Genomic DNA, 16,563 nt, shown 5'->3' on the forward strand with positions numbered 1-16,563 from the left:
TGAGCTCCTTGGAAATGCAGACAGAACTCGCCCAAGGTCTGCTCCAGCTGCCCTGCCAAGAGATAGTGGGAATCCAAATCATTAATACTAGGTTTGAACTCACCTGGACAAGCAGCTGTCCATTCAGACTGCAAGTGTTATTCATCAAATATCGCTTTATTTTGTTGTGTTTTGGATTTATTGTGAAGAAAGCACGACAGCGCCTCTATTTCCCCGGGAGTCTACGAAGGTTGGCATGTGCTCCAGTTGCACTGCCAAGAGATAGTGGGAATCTAAATCTTCAATGCCAGGTTTTGAATTCATCAGGGCAAGTAGCTGTGCGTTCAGACTGAAACACTATCAAGTCCTGCAAAAAGGTAGTGAATTTGGCCCAGTACAAAACGGGTAAAACCCTCCCAACAATTGAGCACAGCTGCATGAAATGTTGCCGTAGAAAAGCAGCAATCATAGTCAAAATCCTCATCACCCAGGTCATGCTCTTTTCTCCTTGCTGCCATCAGGTAGAAGGCAGAGGTGCCTCAGGACTCGCACCACCAGGTTCAGGAGCAGTTACCAGGCTCCAACCAGTAGGCTCTTGAGTAAAAGGTGATAGCTACACTCATTTAAGGACTCTGTTATATTGTTATTTCAAGCTTGCTATTTATTGCTGTTTATTTATATCTGCAGTTGCACATTAATTATTCCTGATGATTACAGTTTATGGTTACTGTTCCATAGATTGGCTAAGTATGCCCACATTTAGACAATATCAGGGTTTTGTGTGTTGACATGTTTGGATTCTGATAATAAATTTTACTTTGAATTTTGAACTTTCAAACTTTGGATTTTTCAGCTTCAACAGAAAATTACCAGTATGGCAATGGTTGTGAAAGTAGTCAAAATCCCAGCAACAGGGAGGCACAGTTAGTCAGGCCGCTCGCCTGGTGCATTATAGACTTCGGACAGTTCTCTATATGTCTTGCACATTCTCACTGTGACCACACGCATTTCCTTCAGCACTCCGTTTCCCCCCTATGTCAAAAAGGCACGAGGGTGAGTGTGTTAATTGGCAGCTGTCAATTGTCTCCAGTGTGAATGTAGGAGGCACAGTTGATGTACGAATTAATTCAATTTTCCCTTCGCCCCAAAAAAGAATCAGTGTGCCCAGGAAAGTGAGGGCAAGGGGAGAAAATAGAGACAGGTGCATTAACTCAGTACACCCCAAACCATTACGTTAAGTGCAGAGAGGTGAGACTGTGCAGAGTGGGGAAAGAGCAAGGGCAAGAGGTGTGTTTGTGTGATATTAACAGATGTTGGGTCTATCAGGGACCACTTAAATGGAATATTGACGGCATTCCTGAAACATTTGAGATGTTGTACTGCTTTTCTGCTGTTCACAAATTGCACCCATTCATGCAGAGAAGCATCTGGCAGGTGCTTTTGGGTAGCTGGAGGATGTGGAATCTCAGCCAAGGGTGCAGCAAGGACTTATGGACCATTCACAAGCAGCTTCTCACTATTTGCTGAACTAATAGTGGAGTTCAGCGCCGGTGCCAGCGGATGCTATAAGTAATAATAGTGTCTCCATGAAAGAAACTGATGCATTACCTGACCAGAAACTGCAAAAATAACATACATGTCGCAATATACCTTATTTACCTGTAGTGTTTAAAGCTGGTGAATCTGTTGTAATGTGGAAAGGTTTACACACTTTACAAGCTTTATTCTCCTGAATGAGATCCAGTGTCTGTGCCCATTTTTATGGGGAATTGGATTCACAGCGTGAAGGAAACGGAACATATTTCATAAGTTCTCTGTATGTAACACTCTCTTTCGTGCTCCCTGCCAGACTGTAATAGTGTAGACAAATGTCCACTTCTCAGAACAATCGCTTCATGAAAATTAAAATAAGATTATGCAACATTTGGTGATAGAGTTAATTTATAATTAAAATGCACATTTTTAATTTCAGTGTGTTGGGACAGCAATAAAGAACTGGTTCTGTTCAGTTTACGAATGTTGGCTCTTATTATTCAATGCTCGAATGTGATGGGGTTTCCTTCAGACCATGCCCGTCTTTGTCACTTTGTCAGTATCTAAATTATCCCTGACTGAGAGGAGCAACATTTGGGTTGTAAAGTGATGGCTGTGAAGACTGCAGTGAAACAGTACTGTCACAGCTTCACTCTAACAGAACAGAACTTCGAACACCATGGCAACCCATCACAGGTGATGTCTCATTCCCAGCGTTATTGATCTATCATACTTCATACTGACTTTCCCGTTCTTTGTGAAGTCGTCACTGAACCATTAATATGATGACGCTGTTCTGTCTGTCATGATGATAGCCGCATTTTAAAACATAACATCCTTTTTACCTGTATGACATGAATCAAATCTCTAGTTTTTCGTGATATTGGGGTTGTATCTGAGGTGACAGCCCATCTGCCCCCATTAAAACATGATCATTTTGCTCCGATATCGATGAGGTAATCGTGTCTTAACATTGGAAGTGATGTCACTCACGTACTGTTCCTTCCAGTGATACTACAGTGGGAATGGGGATAATACTGCGTATCACTGTCTACACTGACTATCCACTAGCTCTAGTCTAAAGTAGCTGTACATTGATCCCAGTCTGGTATGTTGCCTCCCAGGTCCCAGGACGATGGATTTCTCAATTTGCATTCATAGCATTCTTAAGTTGAAAGGTGAGTCACCAGTATCTTGATTCATGTCATTACCAATGCCGGATGGAAAGGTGGTGGGGACTTGATGCCCAAGAGAGAGAAAATAAGCTGCCTTAATGACTAGTGTCTCATGGCAGTGACATCAACAAGAATGAAGTGCTTTGGGTGGCTGGTTATGGTCTGCATTAAATCCCAGCCTCTGGGTACTTTGGATGCTTTCCAGTTCACATATCTCTCAAATCACTCCAATGATGACACTATGGCCTCTGCCCTCCGCCTCGTCCTGCCCCATCTGGAAAACAGAATCTGATAAGAAAGGATGCTATTTATTGACTTTACCTCAGCATTATCTCACGATAATCCCCCTGAAGCTGGTGTCCTCATTGGGTCACAACACCTCTCTGTGTAACTGCACTTTCGACTTCCATACCGTAAGACCACAGTCAGTGCTTGTGGCAAACACCATCAGGCTGAGCACCGGCCTCCCCAGGGCTGTGGGCTCTGCCTGCGGCTGATGCATGACTGTACTGCTAGGTCCAGTCCAAACCAAATCATCAGGTTCACTGATGCCGGAACAGAGGTTGGGCTCATCAACAATGATAACAAGATGAGGTACAGAGAGGAGAGAGAGCAGCTGGTAGAGTAGTGCGAAGACAACACCTTCAGTCGCAACGTGGACAAGACTACGGATGACTGTGAACTTCAGGAACGTTGAAGCTGACCACTCCTTGCTGCACATAAACTCAGCGCTCAGTGACAGGAGCACCATGTTTCTGAACGTGAACATGACTGACAATTTCTCCTGGTCTCTCAATCCCACCTGTTTTAGCTTCTCCACTTCCTGAGTAAGGACAGGCAGGTAAGGTTCTCTTCCCCCCCTCCAACAATCTCTATGACCCCTTAACATCAGGGCGGATGTACCATGTCATTAAGACAAAGACTGTGAAGATGGGAAACAGCTTCTTCCCAAGGCCCTGAGAATATTGAACCTTCCACCAACCAGGCTTCAACATGTAGGAAGCACCAGTCGCACTACACTATTTACCTTTTGTTACGTACCCCGTAACTGGGTTGCCAAACCAGCTGAAATGGATCACTCAGTTGGAGTCTGGATTACTAGAACTAAGAAAGTTTTATTAAAGAAACAAGCAACACAGTACTCTAATCAAAAGGATAATAAATGCAACAGTTCAGCAATAATAAACATCCATGTACACAGAATTAAGATAACAGGATCAATCAAGCTCTATCGTTGTCTAGGGGTAAACGACCAGTTTCAAAGTGATGCAAAGTTCAGTTCAAGTTAATTCAGTTCAGTTCGCAGTAATCACTGCCGTGGCGATGGACAGTGTGGGGGGAGGAGGAGAGAGAGCAAAACGAATGAATATTCAAGGCTTCCACACAGACCTTTGCAGTCAGCTTTCAGGCGAGTCCTTTGTGATGTCATCTGATGTCACCGACCGTGACCCCCTCCGTTTCCAGATACGATCGTTTCCCTGCGCTGAACCTGGCACCCAGGCAAGGGTGGACACACACCAGGTTCCCGCCAATCGTGCCTTTCCACCCTGAGCGTCTATGGCCCGGTACTTCCCACCGACTTGTGAGAGACGCACCGCTTCCAGGGTCTTGTTACCTCGGGTGTCGTGTGTATCTTACCTTGGCGAACCTGTCCCTTTTTATCCCCCTGCTGGGGTATCACCTGTCCATCACTTCAAACAGTTCAGGGTTCAAAGGGGGAGCCGATCTTGACAGCTCTCCTTCCCCCTCATTAACATCTCCAAATGCTGCTCCATTGTTTTCCTTATCTCTCTCTCTCCTGAAGACAGGTGGCAGACCAACTGCTGATCCCACTGGTGCCAGCACAGGACAGCTAACATCTTAATCTATGGGTATTCTTGTCACACTTTTAACTTGTGTTGTAAATTAGAAAGATTATACCATAAGACCATAAAATATCAGATCAGAATAGGCCATTTTGCCCATTGATTCTGCGCCACCATTTCATCGTGGCTGATCCAACTTCCATCTCAGCCTGCCTTCTCCCCGTATCCCTCCATGCTCTGACAAATTAGGAATCTATTAACCTCTGCTTTAGATATGCATAAAGACTTGGCCTCCAAAGCTGCTTATGGCAAGAATTCCACACAATTATTCCTCACCGGATAAAGAAATTCATCCTCATCTCTGTGCAAAACGGCGCCCCTGTATTCTGAAGCTGTGTCCTCTGGTCCCAGACTCCTTCCCCCTCCGCCCCCCAATAACGAACATCTTCTCCATGTCCACTCTATCTTGGTATTTCACCATTCGAAGGGTGTAAATGAGGTCACCCCTCATTCAAGTTGCTGGTGAACGCAGCAGGCCAAGCAGCATCTCTAGGAAGAGGTACAGTCGACGTTTCAGGCCGAGACCCTTCGTCAGGACTAACTGAAGGAAGAGTGAGTAAGAGATTTGAAAGTTGGAGGGGGAGGGGGAGATCCAAAATGATAGCAGAAGACAGGAGGGGGAGGGATGGAGCCAAGAGCTGGACAGGTGATTGGCAAAAGGGATACGAGAGGATCATGGGACAGGAGGTCCAGGAAGAAAGACAAGGAGTGGGGGGGAGGGGGAACCCAGAGGATGGGCAAGGGGTATATTCAGAGGGACAGAGGGAGAAAAAGGAGAGTGAGAGAAAGAATGTGTGTATAAAAATAAGTAACAGATGGGGTACGAGGGGGAGGTGGGGCATTAGCGGAAGTTAGAGAAGTCGATGCTCATGCCATCAGGTTGGAGGCTACCCAGACGGAATATAAGGTGTTGTTCCTCCAACCTGAGTGTGGCTTCATCTTTACAGTAGAGGAGGCTGTGGATAGACATGTCAGAATGGGAATGGGATGTGGAATTAAAATGTGTGGCCACTGGGAGATCCTGCTTTCTCTGGTGGACAGAGCGTAGGTGTTCAGCAAAGCGGTCTCCCAGTCTGCTTCGGGTCTCGCCAATATATAAAAGGCCACATCGGGAGCACCGGACGCAGTATATCACCCCCGCCGACTCACAGGTGAAGTGTTACCTCACCTGGAAGGACTGTTTGGGGCCCTGAATGGTGGTAAGGGAGGAAGTATAAGGGCATGTGTAGCACTTGTTCCGCTTACACGGATAAGTGCCAGGAGGGAGATCAGTGGGGAGGGATGGGGGGTACAAATGGACAAGGGAGTTGCGTAGGGAGCGATCCCTGCGGAAAGCAGAGAAAGGGGGGGAGGGAAAGATGTGCTTAGTGGTGGGATCCCGTTGGAGGTGGCGGAAGTTACGTCGAATAATATGTTGGACCCGGAGGCTGGTGGGGTGGTAGGTGAGGACCAGGGGAACCCTATTCCTAGTGGGGTGGATCCTCTTGTATCCCTTCCCTCCCCCTCCTGTCTTCTCCTATCATTTTGGATCTCCCCCTCCCCCTCCAACTTTCAAATCTCTTACTCACTCTTCCTTCAGTTAGTCCTGACGAAGGGTCTCGATCTGAAACGTCAACTGTACCTCTTCCTAGAGATGCTGCCTGGCCTGCTGCGTTCACCAGCAACTTTGATGTGTGTTGCTTGAATTTCCAGCATCTGCAGAATCCCTGTTGTTCACCCCTCATTCTTCTGAATTCTAGTGAATACAGGCCCAGAGTCTCCAAGCGCTCTTCATATGAAAAGCCATTCAGTCACATTTTCAAGAACCTAGTTTGAACCTTCTTCAGTTTCAGCACATCTTCTCAAGATAATGGGCCCAAATCTACTCGCAATACTCCTAGCGAGGCCTCACCAATGCTTTAAAAAGTCTCTAAATTACTTCCTTGCTTTTATATCCTAGTCAGCTTGAAATGAATTTGCCTTCCTCACCTGCAAATTAACCTTTATGGAATCCTGCACAAGGGCTGCCGAGTTCCGTTGTATCACATTTCACATTTTGTTTTGTACTTTCTCTTCATTTAAAAAACAGTCAACTCTTTCATTTCCTCTACCGAAGTGCATGTGCATACACTTCCTGGCACTATATTCTCTCTGTCATTTCGTTTTCCCATTCCCCTAATCTGTACGACCCTCTGTAGCATCTCTCCTTCGTCAAAACAACCTGCCCCTCCATCGATGTTCATACTGTCTGCAAACTTTGCAACAAAGCCATTGACATATAACGTAAAAAGAACCGGTGCCAACGCAGACCTTGTGGAACACCACTTGTCACCAGCAACCATACAGAAATTGCTCCCTTTTCGGCACTCTTTTACTCCTGTCAATCAGCCATTGCTTTATCCATGCAGGAATCTTTCCTGTAATACTATGCGCTCATAACTTGTTAAGCATTCTTAGTTGTGGCACCTTGCCAAAGGCCATCTGAAAAAAACCAAGTACACACATCAACCAATTCTTCCTTGTCTATCCTGCTTATTTCTTCAAAAATTTTCAATAGGTTTGTCAGGCAACATTTTCCCTTGAGGAAACCAGGCTGACTACGGCCTATTCTATCATGTGCCTCCAAGTGCCATGAGACTTCATCCTTAATAATTAACTCCAACATCTTTCCAATCACTGATATCCGACTAACTGGCCTGTAGTTTCCTTTCTTCTGCGTCTCTCCCTTCCTGAAGGATGGTGTGATATTTGCAATTTTCCAGTCTTCCAGAACCATTCCAAAACATAGCGATACCTAAAAGATGATTACTAATGCCTCCACGATCTCTTCAGCCACCTATTTCAGAACTCTGAGATGTTCACTGTCTGGTTCAGGTCGCTTACCTACCTTAGGACATTTCAGTTTCCCAAGAGCATTCTATCTAGTTATGGTAACTTTACACACTTAATGATCCCTGACACCTTTAACTACCACCATACAGTTCCTGTCTTCCAAAATGAAAACTGACGCAAAATATTATTTAACTTGACTCTCATAACTACTTCTCCAGCTTTGTTTTCCAGTGGACTGATGGCCACATTCGCCTCTCTTTCACACTTTATGTATCTGAAGAGACGTTTGGTATATTCTTTAATCACCATGACTGGCTTAGTCATAGTCATAGTCATACTTTATTGATCCCGGGGGGGAATTGGTTTTTGTTACAGTTGCACCATAAGTAATAAATAGTAATAGAACTATAAATAGTTAAATAGTAATATGTAAATTATGCCAGTGAATTATGAAATAAGTCCCGGATCAGCCTATCGGCTCAGGGTGTCTGGCCCTCCAAGGGAGGAGTTGTAAAGTTTGATGGCCACAGGCAGGAATGACTTCCTATGACGCTCCGTGTTGCATCTCGGTGGAATGAGTCTCTGGCTGAATCTACTCCTGTGCCCACCCAGTACATTATGTAGTGGATGGGAGACATTGACCAAGATGGCATGCAACTTAGACAGCATCCTCTTTTCAGACACCACCATGAGAGAGTCCACTTCCATCCCCACATCATTGTCCTTATGAATGACTTCTTAGTTGCTTTTTTAAAACTTTACAGTCCTCTAACCATCCACTAATTTTTGCTCCATTATATGCCCTCTCTTTGGTTTTTATGTTTGCTTTGACTTCTCTGGTTAGCCACGGTTGTGTCATCTTTTCTTTGGAATAGTTCTTCTTCTTTAGCATGTATATATCCTCTGCCTTCCGAATTGCTTCCAGAAATTACAGCCATTGATGCTCTGCCGTCATCCCTGCCAGTGTTCTTTTCCAATCAATTTTGGCCATCTCATGCGCCACAGTTCACTTACTGCTTTTGGAAGGTTCTCTACCTTCTTGTCGGAGCCACAGCCAGCCTCTCTTCCACTTTCCACCCTCAATCCAATGGCTAGCCTGAGAGAGAGAACCAGGAGTTGGAGACAACCCTGCGCTGCTTTGCCTCTTCTATCCACACATCCCGGAGCCGCCAATAGGTTTGGGTAGAGATCGCCCACAACAACCTTCAGTCGTCCTCCACTGGTATGCCTCCCTTTGAATGCCAGAAGGAGTTGCAGCCCCCGCTCTTTCCTGATCAGGAGATCGACGTAGGAGCTCTTGCTGCTGAACGGGTGGTCCAGCGCTACAAGTGCACCTGGAGACGAGCCAGGGCTTCTCTGCTGTGTTCCCAGGAACGGCATTCCCGGCCGGCTGATTGGCTCCTTCGAATGGTAAGGCCATTCTACCCAGGAGAGGAGGTCTAGTTGGGATAAAGGTATCTTCCACTGAAAGTCGAGAGCCGCAAATTGGCACTGTGCTACATGGGACAGTTTGTAATGGAAAAAGCTATCAACTATGTGTGGTATAGTTTGCATCTACCAGCATCACTGAAGATCCATTCAGTATTCCATGTTTCCCAGCTCAGGCCGGTTAGTACCTCTCCCCTGGCCGCCGTCACCCCACCTCCCCCTCCTCCCCACCCGGTAAATGGTTCCCTTGTCTATACGGGCAGCAGCTCCTGGCATCTTGCCGGGTACATGGTGGGGTCCAGTATCTTGTAGATTGGGAAGGGTAGGATCCAGAAGAACGTACTGGGATCCCGGCGAAGGACACCTTGGACAAGTTGCTCATCCAGTATTTCCAGCGGACACAGGTCTGTGGCGCCTCAGAGTCTGTGCCTAGAGAGGGGGGCCCTGTCACAACTACGGATTCATCAGCGCAGCAGATACGACAATTGCACTCGTGAATATGCACGTGTCATCTGCTTATTATTTCATTGTGATAGTATTTAATTCCATTCTTTCCCTCCTGGTGCTTGTCGAGACTTGAACACAGCATAACAATGCTTTGCTGCCTGCTTGCATTCGGCCTTGCCTCAGAAATTGGACTGTTGAGTCAACTGACTCTGAAAAGTAGCGGTATTCGGTTTATATTTAGTTATTCCTTCCAGTTGCAGTGTAGGCTTAGTTTTCCATTTCAGGGATTTAGTTAACGGCCCTGTTTGGCCTAGCATTTAATGTTTTCTTTTCCCTTTGACTATGTTGGCATTAAAGTCTGTTAACTATCGATCTGCTTCAGTGTCTCTCGCTTTGCACTTGGGCCATATCTGAACTTAGTGGCAGTTTCACTCTGTGTCTGACCCCAGGAGTATACTTTGAAACTGTGCCTGACCCCGGTAATCTGTCCAAGGACAGTGCAGAGGGAGCTTCACCCTGAGTCTGATCCTGTTAGTGTGTGACGGGACAGTGAGGAAGGAGCTTCACTCTATGTTTAATGCTGGTGTTCCATCACTCATCTCTCTCCTACTTGGGACATTAGTGACACATTTTAGATATTATATCTGAGCTTCTAATCTCTTTAGTCATCATTAAGTTATTGCAGGGGCAAGGACAGCAAGCAGGAGAGGTAGAAACAAGTAGACAGCACAGGTGGGGTGAGGGGTGTGCTGGGTTGGCGTGAGTGGAGGGGACAAGGTCCTGGGCACCAGACTTTGCGAGACCGGCCTGGAGACGAGATGCTTCTGTGCAGTGGTGAGGAGCTCTGGACCCATGGTGCATTGCACACGGGATGCGAGGGGCAGCAGTAACCTCAGGTCACTGTTTCTCCTCAAATACCACTCACGTCCGACACCAAGACAGGAGGTTACAGTGGTTTATTAATTTCATCACGACAAATATAAATTAAACGTGTTACCTGCTAAAGTGCGGGAATAAATAAGCTGCTCCCGATTCATTGACAGACACACAGAATTAGCTGACAGGTTGAATAATCAGTCCCGTTTCTCACCGTCAGTCCGCAATGGGGAACCGATTATAAAGTTATACTTTAGGGCAGTGTCCGGGATCCTGTAGATCCAGGTTCAGTACTGAAGTATTTGTCAATATACAGCATTATATCGGTCAGACTGCAGAATGTATCCTCCTCAGCCCACAACTACTTTGTCAACTCAGGCCTAGGGGGCCGGCGTCAGGCATGGTGACGGACTCTCCACTTCTCCCTCATCAGTGTGTTCAGTTCATCTACATTAGCCATGCTGCTGTCTTCTAGGAGCGTGTTTACTATAGTCTTGGGAGGGCGCCCAGGGTTCATCCTCCCATATGATGACTAGGCTGGCAGGTAGCTCGGGGTGGCGTAGACAGTGCTCTGCTAGTTGCGGTCTTCACGCCTCGATTTTAGTGCTGAGCATCGGTAGGTTGTCATAGAGCTTGACGTCCATCTTGTGCTGTTGCCAACTCACGTCGAGAGCCATCCGGAGCATTCGTGTATAGCAACCGTCTAGAAACTTTCACATAGTCTTGGTGAGTGTCCATGTCTCGCATCCGTACACGGCAGTGGATTCTATGACTGCTCAGTCCAAAGGGAGCAAAAGAATTCTCTCCCTGGATAATCTCGCCTGGGGACACAGGTGCCCTAGACTGAGCCCCACACCTGGGCTGTTACTGTCTCTGTAATTCCCCACAGCTTCATTTTAGGGGCGGGGATGTTCACAGAATCACTGTCAGTCCGGGTCTGGGTTCCTGCAGAGACCTCAGTTCCTTCCTCCCTGTCCAACTGAACTGATTGGCCCCCAGCCTGAAACAGGTGGAAGAATAAACAGAAAATAAATAGATTACACAACAGTGTCAGTAATAGGGGACTGGGGTTAATGTTCCAACAACACTCACAGACAAATATCATCAGAAAACCCGCAGATCCGCCGATATTTTATCATATTGATCATTAACACAAACACTCACTCAATCCGCTCCAGATTCAGGAGGGTCAGTATAAGGCAGCGGAGAGCGGGGACAGATCGGTCTGTGAGCGAGTTTGATCCCAGGTCCAACTCCATCAGTGTTGGGTTTATACTGAGAGTGGAAACGAGATCCTCGACACCAGAATCTGTGAGACGGACATCCCTCAGCCTGGAGGTGAGAGAGAGAGAGAGAGGGTGAAGGACACAGAGAGACAGGACACAGTACAAATGCCCAGTGTTTATCAGTAACACGCTTGCTGATCACATTAACATTCGGTGTTAAGACACCCGGTGACTGTAAACGCAATCTCCCACAGTCTGGTACTTACTGCAGTTTCTGTATTTTACACTCCGGGTTCCTCAGAGCCACAGACACCAGTTTCACTCCAGAATCTCCCAGTTTATTACAACTCAGGTACAGCTCCGTCAGTGATGGGTTTATACTGAGAGTGGAGGCGAGGTCCTCGGCACCAGAATCTGTGAGACCGACAGCCCCCAGCCTGGAGATGAGACAGACAGTGAGGGTGAAGGACACAGAAAGTCAGGAGACAGTACAAATCCCCAGTGTTTATCAGTAACACAATTACTGATCACATTAACATTCGGTGTTAGACACCCAGTGACAGTAAACAATATCCCAGAGTCTGGTACTTACCACAGTTTCTGTATTTTACACTCCGGGTTCCTCAGAGCCGCAGACACCAGCTTCACTCCAGAATCTCCCAGTTTATTACCACTCAGGTCCAGCTCCATCAGTGATGGGTTTGTACTGAGAGTGGAGGCGAGATCCTCGGCACCAGAATCTGTGAGACCGACACTGTACAGCCTGGAAATGAGAGAGAGTGAGGGTGAAGGACAGAGAGGGGCAGGAGATGGTACAAATCCCCAGTGTTTATCAGTAACACAATTACTGATCACATTAATGTTCAGTGTCAGACACCCAGTGACAGTAAACAATATCCCAGAGCCTTGGTACTTACTCCAGTTTCTGTATTTTACACTCTGGGTTCCTCAGAGCCACAGACACCAGTTTCACTCCTGAATCTCCCACGTAATTCTCCCCAAGTCTAAACACAAACAGACAAATAGATAAACATAGTGATTCAAATCGTGGGTCTGAGGGAATATCCCTCATTCGGATATTTCAGGAAATATTACACATTTCAGTAAATCACTGATCAGAATTTCCATCACCGTCAATGTCCCTCACTGCCCAGCTCCAGGGTATTCCCTGAATGTCAGTAATTTAGTCTCTCGGTGTGACAGACTCCCCTAAACTCCCCATATTCTGTCTCATTCCCTGACGGTTAGAGAAATATTGCTGATGTGAGAGGCTCCAAAGGGACTGTGTTGAAGGTTGGGAGATAGTCCCAGAGAAAGGAGGAGTTGTGGGTTGGAAAATGTCCAAGGGAGATGTCAGAAGAGACTCGCTCCAGAGGAAAAGGGGAAGAGATCCAACTGGAGGAAGGGGGAGAGGGAAGAAGGATCCTACTGGAGGAAGGTGGATGGGGAAGAGAGGTTCCACAAGAAGGAGGAGGCTGGGGAGGAGAGGTCCCACAAGAGGAAAGGGGATGGGGATGATTGATCCGACAGGAGGAAGGGGGATGGGGGAAGGGGGATCCCCACAGAAAGAATTTGAGTGGTGGAGATAGATCCAACAGGATGAAGGGGTGTGGGGAAGGCATCACACAGGAGGGAGGGGGATGGGGAAGAGAGGTTCCACTGAAAGAATGGGAGCAGTGGAGAGAGACCCAACAGGAGGATAGTGATAGAGAAAAGATGATCCCACAAGATGAGGCGATGCAGAAGTAGGTCACACAAGAGGCCCGCAATCGCGGGAGCAGATGCCCACTTCGTCTCTGGGTATCAGGTAGAGAGCAAAGTCACACAGGTGGAGTGACAGTGATATTCACACACGGGGAAGGACAGAGGAGGATAATTACACAGAGGTATTTTTCTCCCTTTCACTGGGACAGTCTGCTGACCCCCTCTTGTCCCTAACCGGGAAAAGTGTTTGAATCTCCCACCCGCCTGCTGCAGTCAGTGTCCGTCTGGGTGTCAGCAACAGTGAGAAGCAATATTGTCAATGGACACGTCACAGGCAGCGAGAAATACAGCCATTCCTGTGATTTACCATCATTAAACCAATGGTTGTTGTTCACCGATCTAATGAAATATCCAACATCCCTTCAAAAGCAACCACAGAACTCTCCCGTCCTTGGGGAATTACTGACCAATCCCCTGGGCATTTGCAACAATTCTTCACAATCTGATTTATTACAGTTTTACCCAAATTCCTGTACAATGGAACAGTTTCACAGATTGGGATGAGAGATAAATCAAGTTACCTCAAATCCTGGCACTTATGCAAACCGGGTCCCAGCCGCCGGAGTCCGTCACACTGAATGTGGCAGCGAACCAGGTCGAGGTGTTTCATTGTTATCACAGAGTCTGATGACATAAGACAGGACTGCACAGTCAAGCGGGGTTAGTCGCAAGTCACTGAATGAAATATTTCCTACACATCCCAGCGCGGCCTGAGCCAGCCCATGATTCTGAGACTCAAACAGGTAGTGCAATGTGTTCAGGAGGCTCCTTTTACCAGCTTGACTCTCTGTTTTTCCAATCTGGCGTTTAACCTCCTGCTTCACCCAGTCAATCACCCGGCAGGTTGTTTGATGAGGAAATGGACCCAGAAACTCCTCCAGGCCCCGAGCTGTCATTGGAGAGGAGAGACCAGCAACAAAACGGAGAAACACCTCAAAACGCCCATCTGTCGTGTTGTGAGCTTCAATGAGGAATTTCAGAATATCCCTGGGATATGGAGTCAGGAATTGTGCGAGTGCAGCTACAAACTCTTGGATGGTGAGGTGTGGGAATGTGTATACCATGCTCTGGGCAGGATCCTCTCTCTCCAAAAGCTCCATCAGGAACCCAGACAGGAACTGGGAAGGCTGCAGATTGTAGCTGATCAAATCTCCATCTGTAAACACAATCTTCCTCTCGGACACTCCTGTGAAGGCCATCTGACCAACCCTGAGTAACACATCACGGGGGTTCTCAATCTCACGGCCGTGGTTTTTCAGGATGTTGTAAATATAGTAGGAATATAGTTGGGTGATGGTCTTGGGAGCTCGCTGCAGGTCCTTGTCTCCTTTTGTGAAGAAGGGGCCCAGTGCCAGAGCGAGGATCCAGCAGTAGGAGGGGTTGTAGCTCATGGTGTACAGGATCTCGTTCTCCTCCACGTGTTTGAAAACAGCTGCTGCCACCGACTGATCTTCAAAATGCCTAATGAAATATTCCTTCCGTTCTTCACCAACAAATCCCAGGATTTCAGCCCAGACACTGATCTCTGCCTTTTCCAGTAAATGTAACGCAGTGGGACGGGTGGTCACCAGCACTGAACACCCTGGGAGCAGCTTGTGCTGGATTAAACTGTACACAATATCCGACACTTCACACCACCACTCGGGATCTGGACACTGGTGTTTGGGTTCTGTGTCTCTCCGACTGTCAGCAAAATCAATTTTGCGCTTGAATTCATCCAAACCATCGAATATAAACAGCAATCCCTCTGGGTTTTTCCAGACCTCTCTCAGGATATTCCCAAAGTAAGGATACTGATCCAGAATCAGTTCCCTCAGGTTTATTCTGCAGTTAATGGAGTTTAAATCCCGGAATTTGAAACAGAAGACAAACTGGAATTGTTGGTATATTTTCCCCATGGCCCAGTCGTAAACAATCTTTTGTACCATTGTTGTTTTCCCGATTCCTGGGACTCCGGCCACTGCCGCTGAACTCCCAGATTTGGATTTACTCTGGGAAAAGCTGCTTTGGAACAGTTGGTCAGTCCGGATTTTTTCCAGCTCTGCACAGAGATGCTTTTCTCTCCACTCCTTGTGGTCTCTGCCTCTTGCCAGCAGCTCATGTTCCACCAGTCTCCGGTCTCGAACAGTAGAAACGACCATGAGCTCAGCGTATCGATCAACCAGCTGGAAAACCTTCACCTTCTCCCTCATCAGGATCGTGTTCACCCTCAGTGTTTCAGTCTGTGCCCACAGAGTCTCCTTGTGTTTCTGTTGAACATCTTCCATGGGAACAGAGACATAGTCAAAATGTTAAATGGCTCAACTGACAAAGAACTTATTACTGCATTTCAACATTCAGTGTTTGTGATTACATGAATTAGTTCAGGGATATTAGGACAGAAAGTGAAATTCTGCTCATAAACACCTGAACTGACAGCGATGGATGTCCCAGCAAATATCCAACCCTTATATTCTGGTACTAATTCCTTGTGACGGTAAACATTCCCCTGATATCCCATTGCAATCCTGACTGCACTTCTGTGTATATTTTCCATTACAACAACATTTCCCTATTTTTAAAACATTGTTCGAATCATTAACAGATGATGCTAATGTTGATCTGGTGTGGAAATGTGGGGAACAGGACACTGTGTATTTTGTCAAAGCTGCACACTGGGGAGTCACAGGTGTCCACTGCCCCTGCGTCAAAACAGGAGCAGAGTATGTGTGAAATGCTCAGCTCTGTGGCACAATCACAGAGAATTTTCAGATCAAAAACTCATCAGAATGACAAGTAAGAAAATTGGTAGTTTTCTGTTGCAGGGACGGAGGAAGAGAGAAAAGATGGACGGGAATCTCCGTCTCAGTGATGTACATCCTGTTTGTCGAAGAGGGTGGTGAAGTCTCGGCAACTGGGGCTGATCAGTCTGGTAGTGGGAGTGTGGGGTGCTGTATTATTGACAACAATAAATCAGTAAATTGGTTTATTATTGTCACAAGTACCGAGATACATTGGAAAACATTTTTGTCCGCTAACAATAGTAATCATTTCATCACATCCGTACATTCAGGTCGTAAAGGGAAAAACAGAAGAGAATAGTTCAGGGAAACAGTGTTGCAGTTGCTGCGAAAACGCAGTGCAGGCAGACTATAAGGTACAAGGCCAAAAGGTAATTCGCAAGACAGATATTTTCTTTGAACTACGCTCCTAACCTGCAGAATTCAACACCTAAACTAGAGTATTGTACAAAAGTCTTCAGCACATATGTATTAACTAGGAGCCGAAGACTTACAAGTTCTGTGTAAGCGATGCAGACTTATTTATCACTTTTAAACGTCAGCACAAAAATTTTATTGGACCTTTGTCTTTTATTTTCTAGTTTACACTTTATCCCATTGTAACACAGTTTGAACCATACAGTCTGTAAGAAAAGTGCTTCAGAAGTAGGTTATTTTTTGTCTTTTCTCAACACAAACT

At 46.5% G+C, this 16,563-nt stretch overlaps 1 protein-coding gene across 1 annotated transcript in view; it reads right to left on the minus strand.

The window, feature by feature from the left end:
• Nucleotides 1-10,159: 10,159 nt before the first annotated feature.
• The window catches only part of LOC140207126 (NACHT, LRR and PYD domains-containing protein 3-like), a 35,198-nt gene continuing 28,794 nt past the window's right edge, over nucleotides 10,160-16,563 (minus strand). Inside the window, 7 exon segments of the mRNA XM_072275457.1 lie at nucleotides 10,160-11,114; nucleotides 11,279-11,446; nucleotides 11,607-11,777; nucleotides 11,933-12,103; nucleotides 12,258-12,344; nucleotides 13,626-13,717; nucleotides 13,719-15,364. Of these exon segments, the coding sequence (XP_072131558.1) occupies nucleotides 11,027-11,114; nucleotides 11,279-11,446; nucleotides 11,607-11,777; nucleotides 11,933-12,103; nucleotides 12,258-12,344; nucleotides 13,626-13,717; nucleotides 13,719-15,364 (2,423 nt within the window). The 3' untranslated portion in view covers nucleotides 10,160-11,026.

Source organism: Mobula birostris, chromosome 13 (genome assembly GCF_030028105.1).
Source record: "Mobula birostris isolate sMobBir1 chromosome 13, sMobBir1.hap1, whole genome shotgun sequence".
Taxonomy (NCBI): domain Eukaryota; kingdom Metazoa; phylum Chordata; class Chondrichthyes; order Myliobatiformes; family Myliobatidae; genus Mobula; species Mobula birostris.